Genomic DNA, 27,854 nt, shown 5'->3' on the forward strand with positions numbered 1-27,854 from the left:
ATAACATTTACCTCTTCCAACTTCACAACACAATCCTAGGCTTAACAACGACCCACAAGCTGATCCATCGACCCACAACGATCCATCAAGCTGATGAATAAAAAGCGTGCACAGTACCTTCCATGCAAATAAATTCTCTTGTTAATACATTTAAAATGTTTTTCTGAGATCAGTGATGTTCACACTGCCTTCAACATATTGGAGTAAAAAGCAAGGGCGTGATGGCCACAAATAACCTTGTGTGTGACCGACAGGACCGATGGGTGACAGGTAAGAGCAGCCTGGCCTCCCCTGTGCAGCTCTCCAGGTGACAGGTTCCCTCCAGCCAATGCCTCTGGGCTCCATACCCTTCACTTCACCTGCTCCACTCAGGGTCTTCCTTGCAAACTCCACACCTTTAAGGTGACACAAAACACTAACACTGTTCCTTCTCAGAATAAGGCTGGATCCTCCAGCAGCTCCACACTTTCCCACGTAGCCAGCACACAACTACTGACAGCCTTTCCTATGCTCAAGTGATTCTCCTGGAACCAGCTAGGAAAGAGCCAGAACGCGTCATTTCCATCCTCAACAAGCTTGTCTGTCTGTATGGTGGTAGGAGCCGTACAGCACGCAGGAATGAGGCTGGCGCCCAGCAGCTCCCGGCATGGCTTGACACAAGTGACAGCTAAAAAGCTGGTACAGTATGAAAAACAGAAAGATGAAAATTTCTGCAGCTCTGTCATTTCTACTATGCCTCTCCTTACTTAGAAAAAATACAGTTCATTGAGTGTGCTTTTGTCTGAAAAACTACCAGAAATAGAAAGGAAACGTTAATCAAATGAAGACTTCTCAGTATGCACTCCGGAGCAAGGTCTTGTGTCCTAACAGGCTGCCTTAGTAAAAAGAAACCCTTCAGCCCTGATACTGGGGTTGTGAGGCCCCAGGGCTGCAAAAGAGAGCCTGACAAGAGCAATGATGCTCGCTGACTGCCTGCCGGACCCTGCCCGAGCATCGTGTATGGTGGTGACATCACCAGCACCAGCGCTGAACCAGCAGGGCTGGGTCTGAACTGGCCCCCACTGCCTGCTGGCTGTGTGGCCTTGGGAAAGTCCCCTGAACTTTCTGAGCCCGTTTTCTCTTTATGTGTAAGTGGAAATAACCAAACCACCGCTGAGGTTATGCAAGGGGGGAGGGAAGACTTCTACAGAAAACACTTAACAGGGCTGACACGGCAGGGGGTTGGGAGATGCTACCTACTGTTACTACCTACACAGTGTCTTCTATGACGACAGTGTGAATTCAGCTCACAGGAGGTTGAAAGCAGCAGGAGAAGACAAGCATGCTGAAGCACTCACCAGGAGAAAGAGTGCTGGGGGAATGCCAGAGGAGGCAGGGGGAGACTCCCCACCCGCAACAAAAGCCCACTCCTACTTCTCTTCCCACAGGAAGATTACACACCCACTGGCCAGAGATAATAAAACAGATGTCAGGATCAGAAATGATGTTGCTTTAGGGGCTTCCCTGGTGGCGCAGTGGTTGAGAGTCCGCCTGCCGATGCAGGGGACACGGGTTCGTGCCCCGGTCTGGGAGGATCCCTCATGCCGCGGAGCGGCTGGGCCCGTGAGCCATGGCCGCTGAGCCTGCGCGTCCGGAGCCTGTGCTCCGCAACGGGAGAGGCCACAGCAGTGAAAGGCCCGTGTACCGCAAAAAAAAAAAAAAAAAAAAAGAAAGAAAAGATGTTGCTTTGATAAGTTCTATTACACAAACATATAAATGAAACATTTTAGTTAAAACGAAAAGTAAATCTTCCTTATAGTCATTTAAACTACAACTAGAGTAGTTGTACTTTAGCGTCCAAACAAAACTATTTATATGGCTTTAAAGTTGTCAAGTTACAGTATTAAGGAGAAAACCACTTGAAACTCTGGCCCTCCCCCAAATGAATACATGAGGCGCAGAAAGGGGATTTTAGTGGTGGTATGCAGTCAAGCACATGGCAATTCTGCATCACTTAATCTTGGATGGAGTCAAAATAGTGCTTTGTTTAACTCAGACGAAGTTCATTTACTTAATTTTATCTAGACTGTCTGAATAATGAAAGTTCTGGTAAATCCAATCCATGAAAATATGGAAATAAGCTGCTTTAAAACACACACACATACAGAGTAAAATTTGGGTGGCCCAGAGTAAAAGCAGTAAAGTAAATAAAAGTTCCTCTTCTCCCTGACCCACGTCTAACATACAGTGAGATGTCACAGGCTTACTGCCTTAACAGGTTAGCATTTCGAACCTTATGGCCAATGGGGCTCCAAGATTAAAACTTTTAAATATGATCAGATATTTCGGAAACACTGGCATATGAGTAACTAGTCAGAAACATTTCCTTTCCATAAAGATGTTTAATAAATAAATAAATAACTAAAGTCTGTGGGTTCCGGGAAAAACAACAACAACACATTTCCTTTGCTGAGTCACACAGCCTGATTTTTCAGGGATAAGAATTTCCTCTTGAACGCTGCCTTTTGAGGGGCAAACACACCGCACCAACTTGTGGCCTCATAATTCTGTAGAAACCAGATAAGAACCTCACTCTAATCAGGTAATACACCAATCAACTTTGCCTGAAAACACTTCAGCTGCTATAAATAACTCGATTTCCTGTGCTCACTGTAAGTGGCAGTTTAGACGGCAGGGTTTACAAGAAGTTTGCTAAGGAGGCTTCCACTACTTTGATACTAGCTCAGGCTGAACAGAAACTAACCCTTAAAGAAAAAGGGAAGTTGAGTCTCCATCTTTGCCCTAGTGGGACACTCTTACTACTATGAGGAAAGAACTAACTTACTGTTTTTATATCTTAACTGTTTGGGAAAACGATTCGTCTAAAGCAAACCATGATTCCAATGCTCAAAGGTCTCCTGTTGAGCCCAGCAGGGTCGGCCCCCCAGCACTGTGTTCACCCACCCCCGTTCATCCACATGTCCCCTCGCCACCAGGACCTGGGGACCTGCGCACTGGTACCTACAGTAAGATGAGACTTGGGGGTTCACGTTCTACCCTGATAGCCTCTCTCAGAATGGGGCTGGTCGTCTGTGAGGACTTAGTGCTAATCAGTATGTGGAAAACTTCCAGAGGTGACACAACCCGGCAGGAACATGGGGAAGTTACAAAAGTTAAAGAAACACGGTTTCTACGCAGTCCTCTCCTGCAAGGAGCCTGGACTTCCTGCTCGGATCCTGCTTTTTTCTTTGCCCCATGAGATGGAGCTGGACAAGTCCATCTCCTCCTGCCAAGCCCAGCTCTGGCCTCACACCCAGGTGGCCCCAGCCCTCCTCCTCCCCTGGTGACCCCTGTTCCCGGGACACAGGGTCTCTGGGCACAGAACACAAGCCAGCACAAGCCAATCTGAAATGCCCACCGTTCTCCCACTGGAACACTACCGCCCAGGGTGGCTGCTGAGCGACTCCTTCTGACACACCCCACCCCACCCCACTGGTCCTTCAGCAACGGTTTCCTTTCCTTTTTTTTTTTTTGCGGTATGCGGGCCTCTCACTGTTGTGGCCTCTCCCGTTGCGGAGCACAGGCTCCGGACGCGCAGGCTCAGCGGCCATGGCTCACGGGCCCAGCCGCTCCGCGGCACGTGGGATCTTCCCGGACCGGGGCACGAACCCGTGTCCCCTGCATCGGCAGGCGGACTCTCAACCACTGCGCCACCAGGGAAGCCCAACGGTTTCCTTTTCAACCATTAACCTCAAAAAACAGTCCTACTCTAAAAAAGTTTTTGCTGCTATTTACTTGAGCAAGTTCACAATTGATTACTGAAAACCCCTAGGACCAAATGTGTTTCAGAATTCAACATTTTTGGATTTTAGAAAGGTAACAAGATGCATACACCATATATTCTGTAACAACCCAGAGTAACAGCCCTTAATCAAGAAACTTAACAGGGCTGCAGAGAAATGTACGAATATTCACACTGAGAAGAATAAAGACTGAAAATAGCCTCCCATCGGCCAAATGGGACCTGGGGACCTTGGCACAGATACCTACAATAAGATGAGACTTGGGGGCCGCGAAGAGCCTCCCATCACCGCCAAATGAATCCTGCTGACAACTTACAAAAAAGAGAAACAACTTCTGATTTTCAGAGCTTACTGGATCCTGGAACTCGGGGTAGGAGGTGGGCTGTGCCCACCGAGCACCTCCTCACTCGGCAGCTGTCCCCATCTCTCCTGTCACCAGCTCCCAGCAGCATCTCTGTGAAGCACGCATCTCGACCAGATCCAGTCCCAGGGTTAAGTTAAGGGTTAATGAGAGCGTGCAGCCAGCGCCTTCGGGCGACAGGTGTTATTTCTACTCCTGCCTCTGATGGCCTGGCGCTCCCTTCCTCACATCCTGTTCTCCATGGTCACTCTTTTCTTCTCCTTGCCCAGCAGTTCATTCCTCTGAGCTCAGATCTTGCCCAGGATTAACATCAGCCTGTTCTTGCCATCTATGGTTTGCCTAGGCGGCTCCTCGGGAGCTTGGGCATTTCTCAGCGGCGTTCCCATCCTTCTTTCCTCCAAGGGCCCTTCCCTGATGGTGATTCAAGGATCTCTCTGTAGGTTCCCAAGTAGGTTAAGGGGTAGGAACCAGCTCCAAAGGCCTGGTCCAGGGGTGGAACATTATGTCAGGTCAGAGGAGCACACTAACGAGGACCTTAAAAATACCCACCCGCCTGTCCTCAGCAAGGAGTGTCATTTTCAAGCGTGTATTCATCAGAATCTATTTCTACACTCCTCTCTGGTGTTGACCGGGAAGCTCAGGGCAGGGCAGTCTTATTCATCTTGAATCCTCCACAAACACTCAGTAGGTGACTAATTCCTACCTGCTGAAGGAGTGATTATTTGGGGTTCACACTTTTATCAAGGTTCCACACAGGCCGGATAAAGTGGAAATCTAGGGTCTCTCTCCCTGTCTGCAGTACTAACTTAATGATGTGCTTCTTTTCCAAACTACGCCCTTTCACCTTTAAATATTCCCATTCATCATCAACCACAAGCCACATGAAAAGGGGTAGTTACTAACCTTCCCCACCTCACCCCCTGCCCGATTTTAACGCCAAACTACTCCCACATCCATGGTTCCAACGCTGGGTGCTGAGCCGGATAACTGCAAAATCCCCCAGAGGGAGGATCCCCTTCGGACCCGGTGACCCCAGGAGACCAGTCAAAGTGGATCTGGGAACTGGGGTCCTTGGGGGAACTAGAGAAACCGGGTGCAACGCATTGGTTCTAAGGTCCAGCGCAGGGTAAGTGCTCCAAGCCACCCAGCCACTGGGGGCGCCAGCCTCAGAGCGAGGGCACCGCCTCTGGGCACCAGTTCCTAGGTACTGTATTTTGTAAAACATCAAACTAGAAGCTCTGAGCGAAACTCTAGACCACGCGCAGGTCTCACACCTCGGCTGGATCCGCGGCCGAGTCACGCAGCTGGGCAGAGCCCGTCAAAAGGCCGTAACTGCGGGCAGAGGGGACCAGACGAAGTTCCTTTCCGTCCTGCTGAGGGGCGTTGCCCAGGGAAATGTGCTTTGCAGAGCGCAAGGCGGGGGGGCAGTGCACACCGAGCCGCGAACTGAACCGAGAGCAGGCCACCACCCCCCGCCCATGCTCGCGTGGGGACGTTCGTTTAAGGGGGTCCCCGGCCAGGCGAGGCAGCCCCACACCTCCCCGGGCACAGATGATTGCGGCGGAAGGTGCCGCCTGCCCTTGGCTCCTAGAACATCAATAAGGACCAAACACTGGCAATCAGAACCAAAAGTTTCGAAAATGTGTTTTCTTCTTACCAGTCTCTGAGCTTCTGGGCTCAGACAGTCAATTTCCTGGTTCTGCGCGGCCGCAGGGTTGGTCATCCTGCCGGCTGCAGGTCCACCTTCTCACACAGCAGGGAAAGGGAGCCAACGCCCGGCTCCCCGGATCCGCGAGCGGGCCGGCTCTCAGCGCAGCCACATGCCGAGAACGGCGGGGCTACTGCCCAGAGACAAATCCGCGCGTCGGGACGGGAACCTCGCCCTTCCCAAGGCGGGGTCGCGCCTCCGCGGTTCCGGGGCTGGAGTGCGGCCGCAGGGGCGGGGCGCAGGTGGCGGAACCCGGGAGCCCGCGGGCCTGGGGTGGCGGCACCCGGGAGAAGAGCAGTTGGGGCCGCCCCCAGCCCTCCTCCCACAAGCGTCCCGCCCGCGCTCCACCACGCACCCCGCCCGGCCAGTTCTCAGCGAGCGCTCCTCCCCGCGCCCCAGCGGCGCGGTTATTAATCATCACCCAGCCCTCCTCCGACCCCCACCCGAAAGGCGGTGGGGAAAAAAGACCGTAGCCGGCCCCGCCCACAGCCCCCCGTCGGCCGCCCACCCACCCGCCGAGAGAGGGCGAGCTGAGAGGCCTCGGAAGACCGGGGAGGAGTGGGGAGGCGCCCGCGCGTGGCCTGGGTCGCCCCGGGGAGGAGCCTGCGCGGGGGAGGGTTCTGCGCGAGGGGCGGGGTCCTCTGGTGGAGGAGCCAGAGCGGGGCGGGGCCCCCGGGGCGGGGCCCGCGCGGGGGTGGGGCGGATTGCCCCTCAGACCCCGCCCCCGGCCCCCTCGCCGTCGGTGCTGCGCTCCCGCCCCAAGGTGTTCTCCAAATACAGGCCGAAGTGAGCTTCTGCGGTCGCGATTACCTCGCCCGAGTCCCGCAGCACCTGCTGGTCGGGGTACCCAGCTAACGCGTCACCCGGAGAAAGGGCCGGCTTCCAGGGCGACCACACCGCGCGGCCCGCGGGGGTAAGAGCAAGCATCCGAGGGCCGGGTGCGGCCCCGCCTGCCTCCCCCTCCGCAATAGGCGGCAGAAGAACGCGGTTTGGCGCGGATGCGGCGTCTCAGAGCCGGGGGGCTGCACCGGCCAGGGATCCGGCGGGAGGTCGTGCGGGGCAGGGGCCGATCCGAGGTCCCCGCCGGGCGCCGCGCGGGGAGGGCGTGGAGAGGAGCGTCCAGCGGCGGGACGGGGCCCCGGCCGCCCAGCACGCGCCTCCTCCAGCCGCAGAACTCGCGTCGCTCGTTCTTTAGCAGTTCTACATGCAAAGCAACGAAACGTCTCCTGACCTCGCCAGGCCGAAGCAGAAGCGACGGGCAGGAAGCGACGCAGATTTTCATCGGAATGCCAACCTGACCCGGCCCAGCCCGCTGCCTGTGGCGCCTGGAAGCTTTCCGCGCCCCGCCCGGCCTCCTACCCTGCGTCCAGGCGGTCCCGGGCCCTTCCTGCCCATACCCTGGGGGCACGTTTTCGGAGGCCGTTCTCAGAAAGACCACCTCCCCGCCCCTAATTCTCTGCAAAGGCGGCTCCAGCGAAATCCTCGACAGACCGCAAATATACATTTAAATGTTACAGTCCCCCAGTTCCCCACTCTGCCCCACTCACCTCCTCCTCGGTAACACGTTAGCGCAAGGCCCGCGTGCACTTGCCTTCCCGCTCTGGCTTCAGGGCAGGGGGCTCTGGAAGGAAGGGTGTATGTGTCGGGGGGCGTAGTGGGGTGGGGAACAGAGAAGGTTCTGAGGGACCGAGGTCCTAACCTAGGAGAGAGTAGGGACAGCAGAAAAGCAAGGCCGAGTAAAGACCCAAAGTGGTCTCTGCGGGAGAAACAGCAGGTTTCCACTTTGATGAGCGGAGACACAGCGCCAGGCCTCGATGGATAGCAGCGTTAGGTTGGCAAGAATAATTTTCAAAGACTGAAATGCATACCTTTAATACCTTGTTTTCTCGCTATAACACTTTTAAAATACGTCAGTGCGTTACAGTTCTTGATTCTATAGAGTTAAACTAGTTGGCAAAAATAATTTTAAGCTGTTCTACATAAACAAGTACGGGACTTAGGGAATCTATGGTGGAAAGCAAAGATGATTTTAGTTAAGAGCTCCACAGATGAGAATGATAGCCAGTTAATAAAACCGCCTTCTGGGAGTCTTCAGTTTGAATATTCTGATCTAGATAAGCAAATTCTAGAGCTTCTTGCCACCTGGAACCTTATGACCACATCTCCCTGAGCAGGGCACAGGGAACAGGCTTCTTTTGTCCTGACTGTCACAGGGCAATGCCTGTAGACACCTGCACCCTCCCCAGCTCCCAGGTGGCCATCCAATGGCTACTTACCAGTTTTGTGAAAACCACATAGGGAAGGGGTTAGGTGGCTCTGGAATTAAACCATCTGGCTCAGTTCTTGCCTCTGCCACTTACTGTGGGATCATGACTAAGTTATGGAGCCCCTGTGTCTCGAGTCTCATCTGAAACATGACAGTGATAATGAAAGCGCCCAGGGTGGAGGGGAGGACCCCCACTGAGCACAGTCAGGGGAGCCGCCTTGCTGCCCCTCAGCCTGCTCTCTTCTCCCTCCAGGCGCCCAGGCCTTCCTGCCCTTCTCTGCAGCAGGAAGGAAGCTGGGCAACGACAGGTTTAAATGGCTGAGAGCCGGGAGAGATTGTGGGTAGCCCCAGAGAAGACAACAAACCCACAGCCTCCACGAAAGCTGTGAGAGGGCCTGGCTGGAGGGCACTATCGTGGAGGGAGAAGCAACTGGTTGACCAGTTTTATTCCCAGGAACAAACTAACAATACCAACAATAAAATAATGATAGTAAAGGCACAAGAGATTGCTGATTCTACTAAGCAGTAGCAAATTAGAGAAAACTGCTTTGCTAACATCCTTCTAGATGAGAGGCCTCTATGTTCTGACATGTGTTCCAGCCCAGCCATACCGTGAAGATGGCTCAGGCCCGTCCCAGCTGTAGGGAAATGTCAGTCTGTATTTTAAGTGGTGCTGAATTCACACTTCTTGGTGTTACTTAGACCCCGGGGCCCCAGAACAAAGTGTAGAGGGTCTAGTTGCCTTCTGTTCATTTTGACATAAGTAGCTCTCTAGTGAAAAGGGCCCCTTAGGAAGCCCCTTCCCAGGCAGTCTCCATCCCCCCCCTCTTTTTTTTTTTTTTGTTATGCGGTACGCGGGCCTCTCACTGTTGTGGCCTCTCCCGTTGCGGAGCACAGGCTCCGGACGCGCAGGCTCAGCGGCCATGGCTCACGGGCCCAGCCGCTCCACGGCATGTGAGATCTTCCCGGACCGGGGCACGAACCCGTGTCCCCTGCATCGGCAGGCGGACTCTCAACCACTGTGCCACCAGGGAGGCCCCCAAACATAACTTTTATATGCTCTGGGATGCCGTAAAACTCGTGTGACTCCCTTTATTGGGATGCCGTAAAACTCGTGTGACTCCCTTTATTGGGATGCCGTAAAACTCGTGTGACTCCCTTTATTGGGATGCCGTAAAACTCGTGTGACTCCCTTTATTGTGATAAGCACTTTACTGCGGTGGACTGGAGCCGAGCCCACAATGTCTCCGAGGCGTGCCTGTGTGACATGCTTTGTAAACTGAAAGGTGCCGTGCAAATCTGGGTAATCCCTTCATGAACCAGCTTTATAATATGAAGTGGTTTTTATATTGGTCAGAAGGATCCGTATAAGGTTATAACATGCATGTAAGCTCACTGTTTGTAGAAGCAACATAGAGACGTTTATTCCGCTGTAATCAGTGTGGCTGGGAATTCACGTTCATGCAAAGCAGCTGTTATGGCTGGGATCTGGAAACTGGTTTTGTGTGGGTTATTAACTAGGGGTGCAGCCAGGAACCACTGTGCCCTCCCCTGCCCGCCCTCTACCTTGTGCTACATCCTGGAAGGATTTGCCTCCGTTGCTCTAGCACTCGGCACCGACCACAGCAGGAGGCAAAGCTGGTGAACCCAGAAGCAGCCCAGCACCACGAAGACCAGTAACCACTTTGGGGTGCGACCCCAAAGTGGTTAAATGTTGTGGCATTTGCTGGTTAGCTATGAGTCTGAGGTTCCCAGAGCACAATTAGATCATTCTACTTACCTTTTGTTCTCTTCTAGGGGCCCCCTTAAGAAATTATGTTCCTGCGTGTAATCTTATTGCACGTCAGAGAACTGCTTTTGAGATTTTCGACATTACACTTCTGTTGGGAGGGCTCAGAGCACCACAACCATGGTGGCTTTTAGGGATGCCCGAGACAGAAGCTGCCACAAAACCTAAGGTGCCTCTCAGGACAGAGTCCCTGGGTTTAAACGGTGACTACGTGCTTGCAGGTCAGTGACTGCCCAGCAGCTTGGAAGGGGCTGGAAATAGAGTCTACCTGCTAGAAGTGGGATCTTGACCTAAAGAAGGGAAAACTGAACCTGTCATTGGCCTCACAGCTCTTTATATAAAGACCCTGGGCCCACACTGGTGCAGTCTGAGCCTTCAGCAAGCCATAATCTTTTTGCTGGAGGAGGGTCCCGCCTCTGTGCTGGTGGCTGCTGACTGATCAGGGTGGTGGGTGCTGAAGGCTAGGGCGGCGGCAGTGATTTCCTAAAATAAGACAATGAAGTTCGCTGCATCGAGTGACTCTCGCTCTCATGAACGATTTCTCTGTAGCACGCAATGCTGTTTGATAACACTTTACCCCCAGTAGCACTTCTTTCAAAATCTGGAGTCCTTCCTCTCAAACCCTGCCACTGCTTTATCAACTCAGTTGATGAAATATTCTAACTCCTTTGTCGACATTTCAACAATCTTCACAGCATCTTCACAGGAGCAGATGCCATCTCAGGAAACCACTTTCATAGCAAATCCACAGGAAGCAAAATCCCTCAGTCATCAGCTCTATCATGAGATGGCAGCAGTTCGGTCCCATCTTCAGGCCCCACTTCTGATTCCGGCTCTCCTGCTGCTCCCACCACATCTGCAGCCCTTCCTCCACTGAAGACTTGAGCCCCTCAAAGTCACCCATGAGGGCTGGAATCAACTTCTCCCCAACTTCTGTTAATGCTGATATTGGGACCTCTTCTGGTGAATCACAAATGTTCTTAATGGTGTGTAGAAGGTGCCCAGACCCATCAGAGGAATCACTGTCTATGGCACCTATAGCCTTAGGAAACATATTTCTTAAATACAAGGTTGCTACAAACATTCTATTTGTAAAACAACACAGTATCTTTGAAACACAATAAAGTGAAGTACAATAAAACGAGGTCTAGGCAGGTGTACACACACGGAGGCCCACAAAGGTTGTATAACTCGTCCACAGATGCACACTGGCAGAGTGAAGTCAGGTTTTTAACCCAAGTCCCTGCTAAAAGTCCAAGCCCTTAGCATCCGGTGCACTGCCTGACACAGAGGTGCTCCCTCCCCCAGCCACCCAGGGATCCTCACTGGGAACAGACAGTCACCAGACAGGCTGTCTCCCTGGGCTGAACCTGGACCAATAACCCCATCTCCTGCTCCAAGGGTGTTGGCAAAGCAGTGCGCGTACCCAGGTCCAGGCCGTAGCTCGCTCTCCTGGTATGACCCAGGGCACTGGTAGGAACATCAGATGAGGGAGCCAGTCCCCGCCTGCCATTCACAGAGAAAACTGTACCCCACAGTCAGCTGGCCCAGATCAGGCCCACGGTGAACTTGACACTCGGGCCTGGGTCCTGCCTGCCTCCAGTGGACAGAAATATTGGGGGCAAGAGTGGCTAGAAAGCAAGAGAGCTGGTTTCTAGCATACAGACAGCTCCTGCTTGCTGAGCACCCGCCCTGTGCTGGGTGTCCTACCGCCACATACTTCCTACTCACCGCTGCCCGTGACTGAGTCCTCACTCTCCCCAGAGACTCTGAGTGGGCTCTTCCAAAATGGGAGCAGGGGCTTCCCTGGTGGCGCAGTGGTTGAGAGTCTGCCTGCCGATGCAGGGGACGTGGGTGCGTGCCCCGGTCCGGGAGGATCCCACATGCCGCGGAGCGGCTGGGCCCGTGAGCCATGGCCGCTGAGCCTGCGCGTCCGGAGCCTGTGCTCCGCAACGGGAGAGGCCACAACAGTGAGAGGCCCGCGTACCGCAAAAAAAAAAAAAAAAAAAAGGGAGCAGATGCTCACCTCACAGATGGATGGATGGATGGATGGATGATTCTCCCAGGAAAATGGAGGACTTTGATAGTTTATCATTAACTCTCATTGATCTTAAGTATGTTATATTTTTGGTAGCAACTGAGAATAGAAATTCTCTTTTTAAAACGGCATGACTTTTGGATTTTTTTTTTTTGCATAACTACCTGGCACGCAGCAATTCACCACTTTTTTTTCATTTAGTATATATTTAGTATATATTTTGAAAATCCCTTTGGATTTTCTAAGGAAGGTGATGAGCTTGAGTTTTGGTTGCCCTGAACTTGAAGTGGGGCAGAAAGCCTTGAGGAAGGTGTCCAGCAGGCACTTTGGCACCAGCAGTATGAACCGGTTTAAGGTGGTGATAAAAATGGTAGCATGCATATAACAGAAAAGAGGCTGAAGGAAGGAATCTGGGGACTCCTACATTTAACGAATAAGAGAGTGTCAAGAACAAGCCAAGACAGACGATGGGTCGTTAGGGAAACAGAAAATCAGAGGCGCCTTCTGGAAGCCACTATTCAGAAGGCTGGCGTGAATACTGGTGTTAGGGTAGATGGAGTGGAGAGGCCAGGGTCGAGAAAGCCTTTAATTTGCAACTAGAAAAACACCGGCTATTGTATCCTCTTATTGAAATTCTACATTTAAGCATTTTCAACGGTTCATGCACACAAAATAAATGGCACGTTACAGCCTCGGAGGAAGACAGAATCAAGAAGGTTTTGGGTGGGGAGAGATTTGTTCATGCGTCCGTCTGTTTTTAAGGATGGAAGAGACTTGAGGCAGTTTGGAGGCTGGAAAGTGGGAGTTAACGGAGATTGAGCTAAAACAGGGTGGGCGTGTGGGAGACTGTTGACTAAGGGACAGTGGTGAGGGCATTTCTGGACTTTCAGGATTTGGCCTGATTCTGAGCTAAATGGGGATGAGAAAACCAAAGTGGCCAGGAGAGGACAGATAACAAGAAGCACAGTCCTGGTGCAGAGACTGTGGACACAGAACTGAGGGACGACGAAGGTTGGGAGGAGCAGAGACTGAAGGACCCACCAGACAGCCGCCTCTGGTACAGCCAGGGTGATGCTATTTTCAGTACCTGAGCCCAGAGCCCTTCCACGGGGCTCCAGGAGGCCCAATAAGGCTGCCACAGGGTAAAATCTGTCCACATTTAAAATAATTTCTGACTTATTTTACTCTGGAATTAAGTTCATCTCCAAAAGCGTCCAGCAATAAGTCCACAGCAATCTTGGAGGGGGGAGGGATGCAGCCATTTTTTCAATCCATTCCTCAGAACTGTTGACCCTTAAGACCAGACCAGATGATCACAGAACCCCCCCCCACCACCATATATTGTGTCCAAGGAAATGGCCACAAACACCTCCAATAAAGCACCTCTTAGGAAAACCAGTCCTGTTTTTCATGAACACAACACACTGCAAATACCACCCAATTATTTTCTAAAAATATTGAGAACAAAACAACTCAAATCCATTACATATTTCTCAATCACATAGGAAAAGACTTGGAAAAGTCCCTGTAAGTCAACCCTAATGCAAAGAAAAAATATCTATATATGTACTCAGAATAGTCCATTTAAGAAACTTTTGATCAGAATTGATAGTAAAATAAGGAAAATAGGCTTTACTTTCAACAACTGTATTCACTAGCTAACAGAACACCCCACTGATAAGAAATACACGAAATGCTTCAGAATATATTTAGGAACATAAAATGATGGTTAAAAAAACAGAAGCAAAATTTCTTCTAGATTCTCACCGATTTGTTTGGCTCCGGTCTCAGTAATCTTGCCTATGAGTTTAACATTCTAGGAGAGATAGAATGTGCCTAACAGTCAGAGCCATGAAACAAGTCTCTACCCTGCTGGCTGAAAACTCCAGAAATCCATCAGGCTACAAAGGTGACGGACAAGTGTCAGTCACAGAAAGGAAGTGTGGGGAACGCAGGAGTTTATAATCTAAATTTAAACAGTACCCATAGCAAACAGGGAAAGTTGAGGGCACATAGGGTGAATTCAACGGTTTAAAATCCAGGCACTCCCACTAAACAGCTTGACTTGAAGACAATCTGACTTCAGGACAGACAGAAATGTCAGAAGTAAGCAACCTTCCAACCTAAGGTACAGAAATTTCTAAAAGAGCACCCTAAAATAATCCTTCTAAGAAAATGAAGTTTCCTAGAGGAAAATAAAGACTGGAACACACTTTAGCACAGCACTAAAAACACATGCCCACACCCTAAAATAAGGGTTTTCCCCTCTGCATTTTAGCCCCTGAAACAAAGGGCAAAGAGAAGTCGTCAACTGTTAGCCTCCAGGAAAGTACCAGATTATGGGCACCTTTTTTATCATCAATCCGTATGAACCAGGTATCTCTCCAGCGGACTTAACATAGAACATAAAAGCCTCACCTTTGAAAAATGAAGATTTTAGATGAAGTTTAAGGAAGAGTGAAGAACAGCCATCTGGAGAGACATGTTTAGCGTGAGAGTGGAAATTCTGGAAAAGCAGGAGATCAAATAGCCACTGCTGAGCACGTCACCTCTGAGTGCCAGCCGAGAGGTCAATTAAAGGCACTTTATACCTGCCACCTCACTGGGCAGCTTCGACCCGCCTACCTTAATGGAAGGGCGTGGTTCCCTAAGCCCATTGTAGATTTTCCAAACGCCTCTTCTGACCCGTGGGTTTGACTTTAGTTACTCAGATTACACTGAAGCCCCTTCCTCTTATCCCCACTTCTGTCGAGGCGTTTGTATTAAATATGGGGTGAGACTTTATGAGGAAACTCTAATATAAGTATAGAGCAGGGTTTCTTAATAGCGGCACTATTGACATTTTGGGTGAAATAATTCTTTGCTGGGGTGCTGTCCTGGGCATCAGAGGATGACTGGCAGCATCCCTGACCTCCACCCACTAGATGCCAGTAACGCTCTGCACCCTACCTGGATGACCAAAGGTGTCTCCAGACGTGGCCACATGTCCTCTGGGAGGGAAAGAGAACCCTGTTGAGAACCCCTGATCTAGAGGGTTTGCGCCTCCATCCAAGGCACTCACACTGTAGAAGGACACTGACTTATCAACTTACACAGACAAGTCACCTCAACAAATACACAGCTCAACATGCACAGAAATAATGATCAAGACGGAAATATTTCAACACGGGCTTCCCTCGTGGCGCAGTGGTTGAGAGTCCGCCTGCCGATGCAGGGGACGCGGGTTCGTGCCCCGGTCCGGGAAGATCCCACATGCCGCGGAGCGGCTGGGCCCGTGAGCCATGGCCGCTGAGCCTGCGCGTCCGGAGCCTGTGCTCCGCAACGGGAGAGGCCACAACAGTGAGAGGCCCGCGTACCGCAAAAAAAAAAAAAAAAAAAAAAATTTCAACACGTTCTCTGATGTCCGTAGCCCTCTTTTTTTTTTAAGTAAGAACTCAAAAGCAGGGCTGGTGCTGTAGTCAGGAAGGAAGTCAGAACCAGACACTGAAAGGTAGGAAGTGGGAGCCACAGGGTGGGAAGTTTGAGGTTTCAGATGTACAGTCATGCCAAGACCAAGGGTGTAATGGTGGAGCTGGGCTGGAAGGAAGAACGTTGTAAGTGAGAAGGTCGAAGAACTGAGTTCTGCCTCCTGACCCTTTGGGAAGAGGCCCAATCAAAAAGGGGCAAATGATGGAGCGCAAAGCCAGAGCCGGGGCGCGAGCAGCCGGCACAGCCAGCACAGCACAAGAGTCCTCAAACCTCCAAAGCAGAGGTTTGGGAGAAAAGCTGGTTGGAATCCCTGCTCTGTCGCTTACTAGGTTGTAGTTTCCGGCAACTCCTGTGACCTCTTCAGCTTCCCACGTGACACAGGAGAGACGCAGCCACCAGGCAGGTGGCAGATAAACGGTGGGACCCCGGGCTGGCACCTGCCACACACTCTGCCTGTTATTCTAAAGAACGCAGATTAGTTTTCCTGCAGATAAGAGACTCTGGAATTACAATTTACATACAGGTTTAGAAAAGCCAGGTGGAGTCCCGAGTCACTTAATTGGCTCGGATTAGGTTTAAGGCTTAGTGTCAGCATTTTTGAGCACGTGGAGCTTTGCCCTCTTTCTGGAACCTCCCCTCCTCCAAGCCCCGAATTTTGGGCTTATTGATCTCCCCAGAGCCAAGCTTTTGGCATCGTTGGTCCTTAGACAAGTGTATTGTGAATACAACTCTGTACAAATGTACGAATGTAGACAAAGACTGGAAGGAAACGCGGTAAACAAAAGAGCTTGCTCTATTTAAGTGGTGGATTCGTGGGAATTTTATTGCTTTTCAGAATACCCTTAGATATTGTTTGAATGCTCTTGTTTTATATAATAGTTTAAGGAACTTGAACTTTATTCAGGAGGCAGTAAAGGACCCACTGAAAGTGTTTGAACAGGGAAGTAGGATTTTGTTTGAACAAAGAACCTGTAGGCTACAAAAAAGTTAAAAATCACCCTCATTATTCTTTTGCAAGAATTTCTTGGCTCGTCTCACTATTTATTCTTCCAAGTTAGCTTTTAACTTTAAGGCAACCTTGTCCCCTAAACTGGGATTTTATTTGAATTACGTTATACTTATAAATTATTTGGGATGGATTCACATCTTTTTAATACCGAGTCTTCTAATTCAGAAACAAGGTGTCTCTCTCTCCACTTTTTAATCTATGTCCTTCAGTATGTTGTTATATCTTCCTTCATACAGGTCCTACATATTTCTTTATTCCTAAATGCTCTTTTGAATGGGATCTTATCTTCTTGCCGTTATTTAAAAAAATTATTGTGGCATATGTATTTTTTTTGGGAAGTAGGGAAACTTGTTCCCTGAACATATTCTTTTAATTAATTAATATTGCCTTTTTATTTTATATTGGAGTATAGTTGATTAACAATGTTGTGTTAGTTTCAGGTGTACAGCAAAGTGATTCAGTTATACATATACCTGTATCTATTCGTTTTCAAATTCTTTTCCCATTTAGGTTGCTACATAATATTGAGCAGAGTTCCCTGTGCTATACAGTAGGTCCTTGGTGGTTATCCGTTTTAAATATAGCCATGTGCACATGTCAATTCCAAACTCCCTAACTATCCGTTTCCCTCACCCTTCCCCCCTGCAATGGATTTTTGTTTATATCATCACAAATTATTTCATTGAACTCTCAGTTTTAGACTGGTTTTTATGGATTAGCTATGTACAAATCTGCAAGTAGTTACAAAAAGTATAACTACTTTTCAGTAGTTCTATTGCCGATTTCTTTATCCTGTCTGAACATCAGAACTCCCATCATTATAGTGTTACACTGGCCCTGGTCTGCCATCTCTTCTTAAATCGGATACTCTGCAATTAGGGAAGTAGTAAGGACTCAGCAGCTTTGTGGGTTTGTGTTTGCACTGTAATAATACAGGACAGGACACCAGCCTTATTGGCATTTAAACAGCATTAAAGCTGCCTATACAGTAAACAGAGAATTTGTTGTCAGTCACCTGATAAAGCCCCTGAAAGGAAAGAAATTATAAGTCTCAGAACAAGACACTCTTGCCCAAAGGCCACAATCTAATTTTGACCAATAAAAGATAAACAGGCAAAGCTACTTGAAGAAAGATTAGTACTGAAGTCAGTGAAAAGTTTATTATTGTGAGTGTTACCATACAATTGTTTTCTGCAGGGAGAGGCCCTGTGGAGGGATGACACTCAGATTCTGGGACCAACACTGCGTGGGCAGGAAGTCACACCCCTGCCTAGAACTTGCTGTTGGTCTTGGGCCAGTTAACCTCTCTCTATGTCTCGGTTTCCTCATCTGTCAAATAGGAGTAACAATGGCACCCAGTTCATACCATTTATAAGGATTAAATGAGTGATTATTCATAATCAGTATTTAAATAAGTAAAATGCTGGCTGTGAGCATAGCGCTTGGTTTACAAAATGCACAATGTTACAAAGTACTTCAAGGCGCATTTCACCTAAATCTAATGTACCCAGTCACCATTTACAAAGGGATGTGGGAATTAACTTTTGTCCCAGACCAAGGGCCCCTCCCTCTTGCCTTCCGGCCCCACCCCACTGTGGCTTCTATCTCAGCCTGCATCTCTGCAGCCCAGAACCCACAGCCTGCAGGGCACACCCTGGTGCAGGGGAAATATATAAGCTTGTTAAGCCCATGGAACTGGAAGACTAACTGGAATTCTAAGTCGTGAGGCTCTAGTAGGAGCAACCATTATTACTTTTCTAGAACAAGTGGCCTGAACTTTGGGACAGTTATTGTCTTTCAGGCACCCAGTCACTTCCTAGTTGAACGTTCTGCTCCGGATGGCTGGACTTGACTGTGTCTGCAAAGAATGGTATTAGGCAATAGAAGCCCAGGAACTTCTCTTTTTGGGCAAAGAGACTCTCTTATGGTACAATTTTTGAAAAAGAAGAAATTGTTCCACAGTGAAGCAACTAAGAGTTTTGAATAAAAATATTCAAAGTTTTCACTTCTAATATTCTACAGTTATTTAAAATACATTTAAAATAAAATGTAGTAGAACTATCTCTATCTTTCAGCGTGGAAAGAGGCTGGAAGGAGGCAAAGGGGAGTAGGCAGTGAAGAACGGGAGAAAGCAGGGAGACACAGACACACTTGGGAGAGGGTCGGACGCCAGCGGCTGCCTCTTGGTGGTCACCGGCAAGCATTCCCGAGGGGCCTGCGCTAAAGGTTTCATGTTGGCTTAATAATGTCAGACAACCCGAGGGTCCACTGAATGGATAAATACGTGTGGTGTATCCATACAATGGAATATTACTGGGCCTTAAAAAAAGGAAATTCCGATACATGCTTCAATGTGGATGAAGCCTTGAAAACATTATGCAAAGGGAAGTACGCCAGATGCAGAAGGACAAATATTGTATGATTTCACTCACGGGAGATATGTAGAATGTTCAAATTTATACAGAAAGTAGAAGGTGGTTGCCAGGGGCTGGAGGGGACATAGGAATGAGATTTAGTGTTCAATGGATACGGTTGCATCTGGGAAGATGAGAAGAGCTCTGGAGACGGATGGTGGGGATGGCTGCACAACAGTGTGAATGTACTTAATCCTACTGAATTGTACTCTTAAAAATAGTTAAGATGAAAAAAAAATAGTTAAGATGGTGAAATTTATGTTATGTGTATTTTACCACAATAAAAAATAATTTATATTAAAAGTTTTACACTGAAAGAAAGTGGCCAAATCGACCTTGGGATACCTACTTTATGGCATCCCTCTGGCTATAAACATGGTGTCTATGATGAGTATGTAATAGGATGCAAAATGCTTATGATAATGTTGAGTGCACACACACTCAGTACACACACACACACACACCAATAACATCTATGAAAAAATAAACAACAAAGACCTTAAGGAAATAAATCAAAATAGAGCCATGGTTGTCTTTATGTTATAATGCTTTTTGTTTCCTTCTATTTTCCAATGATTATTTTGTTATGCATGTACTACTTTTAAAGGGGGAAAATAACACAGAATTTCATTTTTCTCTGTAACTTTATTTGAAAAGAAAGGAAGAATGAAAAACCTTTATGCTTTTTGTCCCTAGAGACTTTTAAACCTAAAAGGAAACTGAAATTAATTAGGCTGCCCACCACTTTCACTTCTTTCCTATTTCTGTACCATGGATGCCCCTGGCAGGCTGGTGAAGCCTGTGGCCATTCTCAGAATGGTATTTTTTTTAATTAATTAATTTTTGGCTGCGTTGGGTCTTCGTTGCTGCACGTGGGCGTTCTCTAGTTGTGGCAAGTGGGGGCTACTCATCTTTGTGGTGTGCGGGCTTCTCACTGCGGTGGCTTCTCTTGTTGCGGAGCCTGGGCTCTAAGCAGGCGGGCTCAGTAGTTGTGGCACGTGGGCTCTGTAGTTGTGGCGCACAGGCTTAGTTGCTCCGTGGCACTTGGGATCTTCCCGGACCGGGGCTCAAGCCCACATCCCCTGCATTGGCAGGCAGATTCCCAACCACTGAGCCACCAGGGAAGTCCCAGAATGGTATTTTTAAGTGCTTAAAACAAAGTGTATAGGGTTACAAAGGAAAGTGATTATTCTGAAATATATTATCAAAATATATTTTTAAATTGTGATATATCGTATCAATCACAGTCCAGAGAGGAAAACAGGAAATGACACCAGTTCTATTAATAGGAGCAATTCAATACAGATGTTGGATGACTGAGACGGCAAAGGGGACTCGGGTAACGCAGAGGTAATACTTTGTGGAACAGCTAGGGCTGGGGGAACAAAGGGCTCGGTTAGCGTACCCCGAAGGCTCGGAAGGCACTGTGTTCCAGAATCTACTATGGGGCTCCATGACGGTAGTTTCTGAGAGCATGAAAAATACTAGAAACGGAACCGACGGCGGCTGCCTGGGTGGAGGCCGTTGCTGGGGTGATGCTCACAGAAACAGGAGGCAGACAGGGAGGAGTGGGTCCTGTCTCCTTCCTTGGCCTCACAGCTGCCCTCTAGGGCCTGGGCAGAGCCCGGGGAGACGAGGTGTGTAGGGCTCCAGCCCCAGCATCACAGGGCTGGGAAGAAGCCGGGTTTGGAGCAGAGAGGTAACAGCTTAATAACCAGCCCAAATACGAGCTTCTTTCTTCGTGTACTGAGTGACAAGAGCTCATATCCACCATAATATCGACACAGCTGTCTGCAACCACCGAAAACTGACATAAACATAGTTGGTCCTTGGTGATGAAATCACACACACTTCTAAAGTTTTGGGGCTACATTCATAATTGGAGGTAACGCTGCTCTTTTTTTCTGATCCAATTTCAGGGATCCTTTGAAACCTAAACAAAGACCCCTGGAGGATGATTGGACCCAAAGTTAAGAATCCTTCCGGGTGTTTCAAGATGTCGAATACAGTTCTTTTTCTTCCTTAATTTTTGCTTAAAAAAGTCACATGACTGATCACATGATCACATGATTGATCACCAATACCAGGTTTCTTTTTCTGTTTTGAAAGGGAAAATAATACCACCCCAAATTCATGCCCTGGTGCATCTCTCTAACTGGTATTATCAACCATCCTGCAAATAGTGAACAGGAATTTTTGCATTTTATTGATCATATTGCCTATTTCTGAATGCCACGGAAAATAAAGTAGACACACAACCGTGCTTACATCCTCAACCACTCTCCTGGGGGACATGGATTCCTGGGTGGTCTTCAGAGTTCTTTCCTGTAAGGTCCCCTCTCAGCCCCACCACTTTGACTGTGACCCAGATGTCCCCCAACACCAGGTCTCCATTTCTTTTCTCTTGACTTATCCAAGTTTCAGCCCACCTGCCAGGTGGACATCTCTACCCGGAGGTCCCAAAGTCGCCTCAAACTCGAGACGTATTCAGAACGGAACTTGTGTCGCCTCCAAGGGTCTTTCCTCCGCATTTCCTCCTCCGAGGGGGCACTACCAGCCACTGCCTCCCAAGAAGGCTTTCTCTAACGTGTCTGGGCTTCAGTTCCCTCAGCAGTGAAGGAGCGGCAGTGACAGTCACAGCCTCCTGGGCTGCTGTAAGGGCGAAATGTGCCGCCGGGTCTTGACATCAGTAAGCGCCGCCCCTGCGAGGCCGGTGCTCTCCCCCCTCCGCCGGACGCGCACCGCCGAGTCGGCTTCCTCTCCTAGTGTCACTTCAACGCGCCCCAGAGCCACCGCCTTAACCCAGCCTCCGCGTGACTCCAGAATGATCAGAATTGTCCCCGGTGCCCACCCCACCCCCCACACTGCTGCAGAGTCTTCTCATCCGCTCGTTCCGTCAGTCATCACGCGTGGCTGAGGGCTGCCACGGGTCAGGACCACGGACGTAACCGTGAGCAAGGAGCAGCCACACCTCCGGGGGAAAGACTGATGTTAAATAATTGCCGAATAAGGAATGAATTGTCACGGTGAGCGCCATGACCTTCAATGGACATATCCCCAGACGCAGACAGAAAATACAGCTTTGCGTTTCTAAGGAAACAAGAAGTGATTCCCAGCGGGGAGGGCTGGGGAAGGAGAGCCCTCCTGTGAGACCTGTGAGGCTTCCCTCTGAGAGCCGGGCAAAGGGCAAACTCCCAGACATCACCAAGCCTTCTAGATGCCGGCCTGGCGTCCTGCCACCAGCCACTCCACCATCGCCCTTACATCCCACAGGCCAGCGACAGAAGACTGCCTCCTGGTGCTGACTTCAAACCTTTGAGACTGAATCCCCATGTTTCTTTCTTTCCACGAAGACAATTTATAAAAACGTAACGGTAATTGTAATCAAAGAGGACCCACCCCTCAGCTGAGGAACTTTAGTAACAAGCTCATTTAGGTCAGAGTTTTAGTTACTATAGAAACAAGATCACTCTTCGGTCCCCCAGATGGAACGTACACGCACTGATACGTCTCCTCTTACTCTGTAAAGCTTGAACAATTCCACCGACTGCAAAAGCATTTCATCATGCTCTGTGAACAAATGAAACACTGTAACTATTTACTAGCGTCACTGAGAGTCAGTATTTCCTGGCTTATCTATAGCAATCCTTGCAAAACAAGGTAAATCACATTGCAAGGTTTTGTTTAGAGTTTCAAGCTAAGGGAAATACTTTAAAATATGTATCATCAATTCTAAGCTATTTGTAAGGTCTTATTTCAATATGTGATAAGGTAGGTACTCTCTTAGAGTAACCAGAATAATAAACCCAATATAAAACGAACTTAAATTTAGGTCAATTTTTTTTTAAAGGCAAGATAAAATCTGTGTTATGCAGGTGCAGAACATTTTCTGCTTTCCAGTTTGAACAAGTAATAGGATCATAAGGGATACCTAAGAATTTTTAAATCTTTGATTTCTATTCAATTTTTTATTTTTCAAATCTTAAATTTCTCATTGAACACAAAAGTCTAACTCACTTGCCTAAGAACCACATTTTCCATTTCTATTTTAAGAAGTTTTACGTTGTCTACCACATTTAAAAAGTCACTAACAAGACAAGAAATGGAGGGCACTGACCCTTCCTCTGTAAAGGGTCCATCAGTGACTATATGTCCTGAGACTAAGCTGCTTGTTCTGGGCTTCCGTAGACTTCTAGAAACTGTGAGGACCCAATACAGTACCGTTCATACCGCTGCAGAGATTAGAATGGGGAGAAGAAACTCTCAACCTGGCGCACAGTGAAAAAGCCTTAAGAAAAATGTTGCCACACCGGTCATTCATGTCACTCTAACTGTAATTTACTTAGAGAGGTGGTCTAAGATATTTCACAAGGGAAACACGCACACGCATGCCCAGACACATGTAAGGCCTGTACCGAGCAGGGGCCCTAGCCCCTGGCCAGCTGGCCAGCTTCTCCGAGGGGACCACGGAAGTGCGGGGAAGGAGCAAGGAGCTGGCGGGCGGCCCACTGCAGCCCCTGAGCCTTGGCAGGGCCCCTGAACCGGCCCCTTCCCCTGCCCCCAGCTCTTCCTGCCGCATTTCTCCGTCGTTGTCGTGAGAATACGGAAGACTCAACACAAATGTCATTGCAGTGGTTCACCTCTGATTGGAAAGTGTCTGACTTAAGTGTCCAACAGCGAGAGAGAATCTATTCTGTGCCATCCTGGGTTTCTGACATGTGACAAAAAAATAGCTTTCATGGGACCATGGGCGGTGCCTGGTTTGTTTTCATAGGTTGAGGCTAAGTGCTTCAGAGCCCGAACTGATGTGGAAAGTCTCCGGCTCTTGGATTTGCACCTCCATGGCAGCCTAGAACCACCCACTACCACTTGCAGGGCATGTGAGCAGTGCATGTGTTACACGGTCCTCGGCTGGCACCACGAGCCGACACAAGTTCACTGCTCATCACTTGCAAAGGCGGATGCCGGTGTTACAGCAATAACTGTCCCGCGAACCAGAAGGGGTTCCCTTAGTTCAGGATCCCGGGACCCTTTTTGGATGCAATGGACTGGTTCTCCATATACGACCTGAAGATATTGTGAGTCTCTTCAGATAAAACAAGGGGGTGGACGGGAACCTTGGAAGGGGAAGGTTCGCTGTAAGCACCCCCTTGGCCCCCGTGTGCTATGCTCAGCACCTCCGCTGGACTCTCAAAGGAAACATTTCTCCATGAGGCTGATGATAAAAACAAGCGATAACACTGTGTACCAGATGCTGTTGAAATGCCTGATGTGCTTTATTCTGCTATTTCTCACAACGGCCCCATCAAGAGAAAGGATCCCACTCTCCGATTTGGGACCAAGGCAGAGACGGGGTGAGTGGCTCGTCAACGTCCTGTAACCAGGGGGCAGTGCAGCCGGATGTAGCCCAGGACGCAGAACCGGCAGGGACGTGGTCCCCAAACCTTCACCAGGTGGTCACTGAACACTGTGTCAGATGCTGCGTTGGCATTTTATGGGTTGATCTCATTTAAGCCTCAACAGCCCTGAAAGGTGGGTATTATTAAATCCCGGGTGTCTATGTGGAAACCGTGGCTGGGAGTTGAGTGATGGACTCCAGCTGACACAGTTTCGAGGGCAGGGCCGCACCAGGAGCTCAGCTGTGCTGCCCTCCCCACAGTCCTGGTTCTTTCCTACCCCATCCCTGCCTCCATCGAACAAATGTTTTCTCTCTTTCTTCAAACCACAGCTGGAAGGGGCCTCCAGACATGATCTGGCCTGGTTGCTGCTTCCAGCAGATGTCACTATTCCAGTCTTGACAAGTGACCTGTCCAAGGTCACACGGCCAAGCAGCCACACCTAGAACAGAGCAATCTCTGTTTCAACAACACCGCTTTCTGCCCTGCCAGTTGCGTTATAATAACGGCAAATAGCTTTACTGGGGACATTTCAGACTTTTTCCTCTCGGTGAAAAAACCCAGTTGACAAATCATCCTTAGATTATGCGTTATTTTTTCCCTTTTGGAATTACAACCATCTACCACCATTTGTCAAATGTCCAAGAACACAGGAAACGTACTCCTCCCAGCTGGTTTTTGTTAATGGCTCAGTGTCTAATGTTCAGATCTGTCCAGACTCTCGTGATCTCGTGCCAGAAGCTGACTCAAGCCCACTCTCCAGGCAGTGGTGAGCGAGGCTTTGTGTCCAGCAGACACATCTCACACAGGGGTGGAAGCTGAGGAGAACTTGTAGGCTTCTGCTCGTCAGCAACTGTTTCCTAGGGAACAATGTGATGGAACAGACAGTCGGTGTTTAAAGGGATTGTGTTCCTTTTAAAGAGAGGAGTGTGCGTATGCATTTACCAGAGGTGGAGTCATCTTTGTGGTCCCACTTCAGTCCAACCTTCTGCTCTCATTCATGTGATCAAAGTACTGTGATGGCTTCAACATCTTATAAGATAAGCCCAGTGGAGAACCTATTTTAGCGCTATCAAGCACCTGGGTAGGCATGTTTCTTTCAGGCAATGAGGAAGATGTTCAACTCCTAATCTCAACTGAGAAAACGTATTTGCAATAGCTATGAAATGGGTTAATAAGCAACCTACAAATCACCAAAAAACAAAAAAAATAAATAAATACTAACACTCCAAGATGTGTTTTGGCAATTTGAAAAGGAACTTCCAAAAACGAAGAATCAAAAAGCCACCAGCTTTTAGCTCTCAAATTTACAAAGGCTAAGAATAAGCACAGCACTTAATCTTGTGGTGAGGAAGACACTTTCTTTCAGACAACACAGATGCCAACGTAAACTGATATAGCCTTTCAGGAAAGCAGCTTGAAACAAATATCAGGGTTCTCACACATGTTTTCACTTTTAAAATCTATATTTGCACTTCTGATATTCTAATTTAAGGAAATCATTTGAAGTACAAAACAATATTTACTCTTAAAGACATTCACTGCAATGTTACTCACAACTGAGAGAAAAAAAAAAAACCTGTAAAAAAACATTTCCAAGTCCAACAACAGGAAAACGAAGACATGATGGAACATCCTCAGTGCCATATTCTGTGGCATTAAAACGTTTTTCAGACCATTCGATACCAAGGTTGCACTAATTTCTTTCCTTAAGAAAGACAATAAAGAATGCAGAGGGGAGGGGAGGGGAGGGGAGGGGGAGGGGAGGGAGGGGAGGGAGGGGGAGGGGAGGGAGGGAGGGAGGGGAGGGGAGGGGGAGGGGGAGGGGAGGGGAAGGGAGGGGAGGGGAGGGGGGAGGGGGAGGGGGAGGGGGAGGGGGAGGGGGAGGGGAGAGAGGGAGGGGAGGGGAGAGAGGGAGGGGAGGGGAGAGAGGGAGGGGAGGGGAGAGAGAGAGGGAGGGGAGGGGAGGGGGGAGGGGGAGGGGGAGGGGGAGGGGAGGGGAGGGGAGGGGGGAGGGGGAGGGGAGGGGAGGGAGGGAGGGGAGGGGGAGGGGAGAGGAGAGGTAGGGGAGGGGTAGGGGAGGGGAGGGGGGGAGGTGAGGGGAGAGGGGGAGAGGAGGCTGAGAGGCCCTTGGTGTTATCCTAAGGCTTGTAACTTTACCCTGGAAGCTACAGGGAGTCATTCAGGGTGGTAACGAGGGAGACTGTGGCGTGAGGTGTGTGTTTGCTAGGGATCCCTGGGACACCAAGATGAAGACCGGTTTGAGGCGGGGGTCAGTCTGGGAAGCCCACAGGCTAGGAAGCTACCAAGGCAACCACGTGAGGTGAGCAGGCCTCAGCCAGGCCGTGTTCACACCTCCACAGTGGGAGGAACATGGGGGGGTCGGTCCTGGCTCAGGTGGCCGTGAGCGGGTAAGGACGCGAGACACCGGAGGGGCAGCGGCTGGTTGGAGATGAAGAGCCTCAGAGTTGGGGGTCGGGGATGTCGGGTAGTCAGGCCGAGTTCAAAGGGGGGTCAGGGCGGGACGTGGAGAAATCGTGAGGGGTGTTAACGCCGTAAGTGTGGCCGGAGAGGCACAGAGAACAGCCTGGGACGGGGCAATGGAGAAGGACCGGGGCGGGGGCGGGGCGGGGGGGCGAAACACATGGTCGGAGGGTCAAAGGGCAGGAGGGGAGGCTGAGAGGCCAGTCCGGTGTCACAAACACGGCTCCCCGGCTCCTGGTTAGGTGGTTTCAGGTCCGTGTCAATCCCAGGTGTAAACCGTGGGTACCACACATTGGACGGCGACGGGCGCGTGAATGAATCGTCCTCCCGTGTATGACGTCAGGAAGACAGCTTCAACGCCCTCTCTGTGGCCTCCGCAGAGCAGCCGGGCTTGCCTCCCGCCCCCAGGCCTCCTGCCCGTCCTGCCCGCCGCCCGCCCCATCTCCATAAGAGAGAAAATTCCCAGCGCCCGAGGGGCCGGAGGAATAAAGGGCCAGTCAGCAGGGACTGCCCAGTACCTGTACAGCAGTAACGACGGCTGTGCCCTGCTTGCCCTGCTTCCCAGGCGGTGGCGATGTCCTTACACAGCCAGCCTGCCCGAGTGCTCGACGTGGGGGACAGAAGTCCGACTCCAGAGCTTGTCGCGGGCCTGGGTTCTCTTATTTAATTTTTACCACAGCCCCTGAATTACAGCCATTTTCCAAGTAAGGTCGTGGAGGCAAAAACAGGCGAGATAACTTGCCCCAAGTCATGTGCCTGGTCAGTGGTGTGGCCGGACCCTGGGGGCTCCTCCACCAGGAAGGCCCTGGCGCCTGGGTGTTTTGAACCTTGAACACAGACACACGGGTCAGGGGCCGTGGGAGCAGCAGGTGAGTTGCCATGGAAACCCTGCGTCAGAGGCAGCCCTGTAAATCAAGCCCCAGGGGAAGAACGGGCCCCAAGACCCCGAGAGTTGACGGCTGTCCCAGCTCTTCTGGACAGTTAGGATTGCCTGCCCCCCTTGCCGCAGGGAGATGGTGTCACCTACCCAGGCTTGGGGGCTTCTCTCTGCTGCACCAGCCAACTCAGCCTGCTGAAGGATGTCGAACAACCCCCCTCTGCAAACACACAAGATCGCTTCTACAGTTTTAATACTAACA

At 49.8% G+C, this 27,854-nt stretch overlaps 1 protein-coding gene across 17 annotated transcripts in view; it reads right to left on the reverse strand.

Moving 5' to 3' along the window:
* The window catches only part of LRRFIP1 (LRR binding FLII interacting protein 1), a 142,103-nt gene that overhangs the window by 79,696 nt on the left and 34,553 nt on the right, over positions 1-27,854 (reverse strand). For 5 of the 17 annotated variants that reach the window (XM_082657635.1, XM_082657636.1, XM_082657632.1 and 2 more), the window contains exon 1: positions 5,801-6,124. The exons of 10 other annotated variants lie outside the window; for them this stretch is intronic. In XM_082657635.1, coding sequence (XP_082513761.1) covers positions 5,801-5,866 — 66 coding nt within the window. In that variant the 5' untranslated portion in view covers positions 5,867-6,124. Of the gene's footprint in view, positions 1-5,800; positions 6,125-6,363; positions 6,438-27,854 lie in introns of those variants that run through there. 2 more of the 17 variants (XM_082657637.1, XM_082657638.1) reach the window with 2 other exon arrangements.

This window comes from Grampus griseus (assembly GCF_964374135.1).
Source record: "Grampus griseus genome assembly, chromosome: 7".
In the NCBI taxonomy this organism is placed as follows: Eukaryota; Metazoa; Chordata; class Mammalia; order Artiodactyla; family Delphinidae; genus Grampus; species Grampus griseus.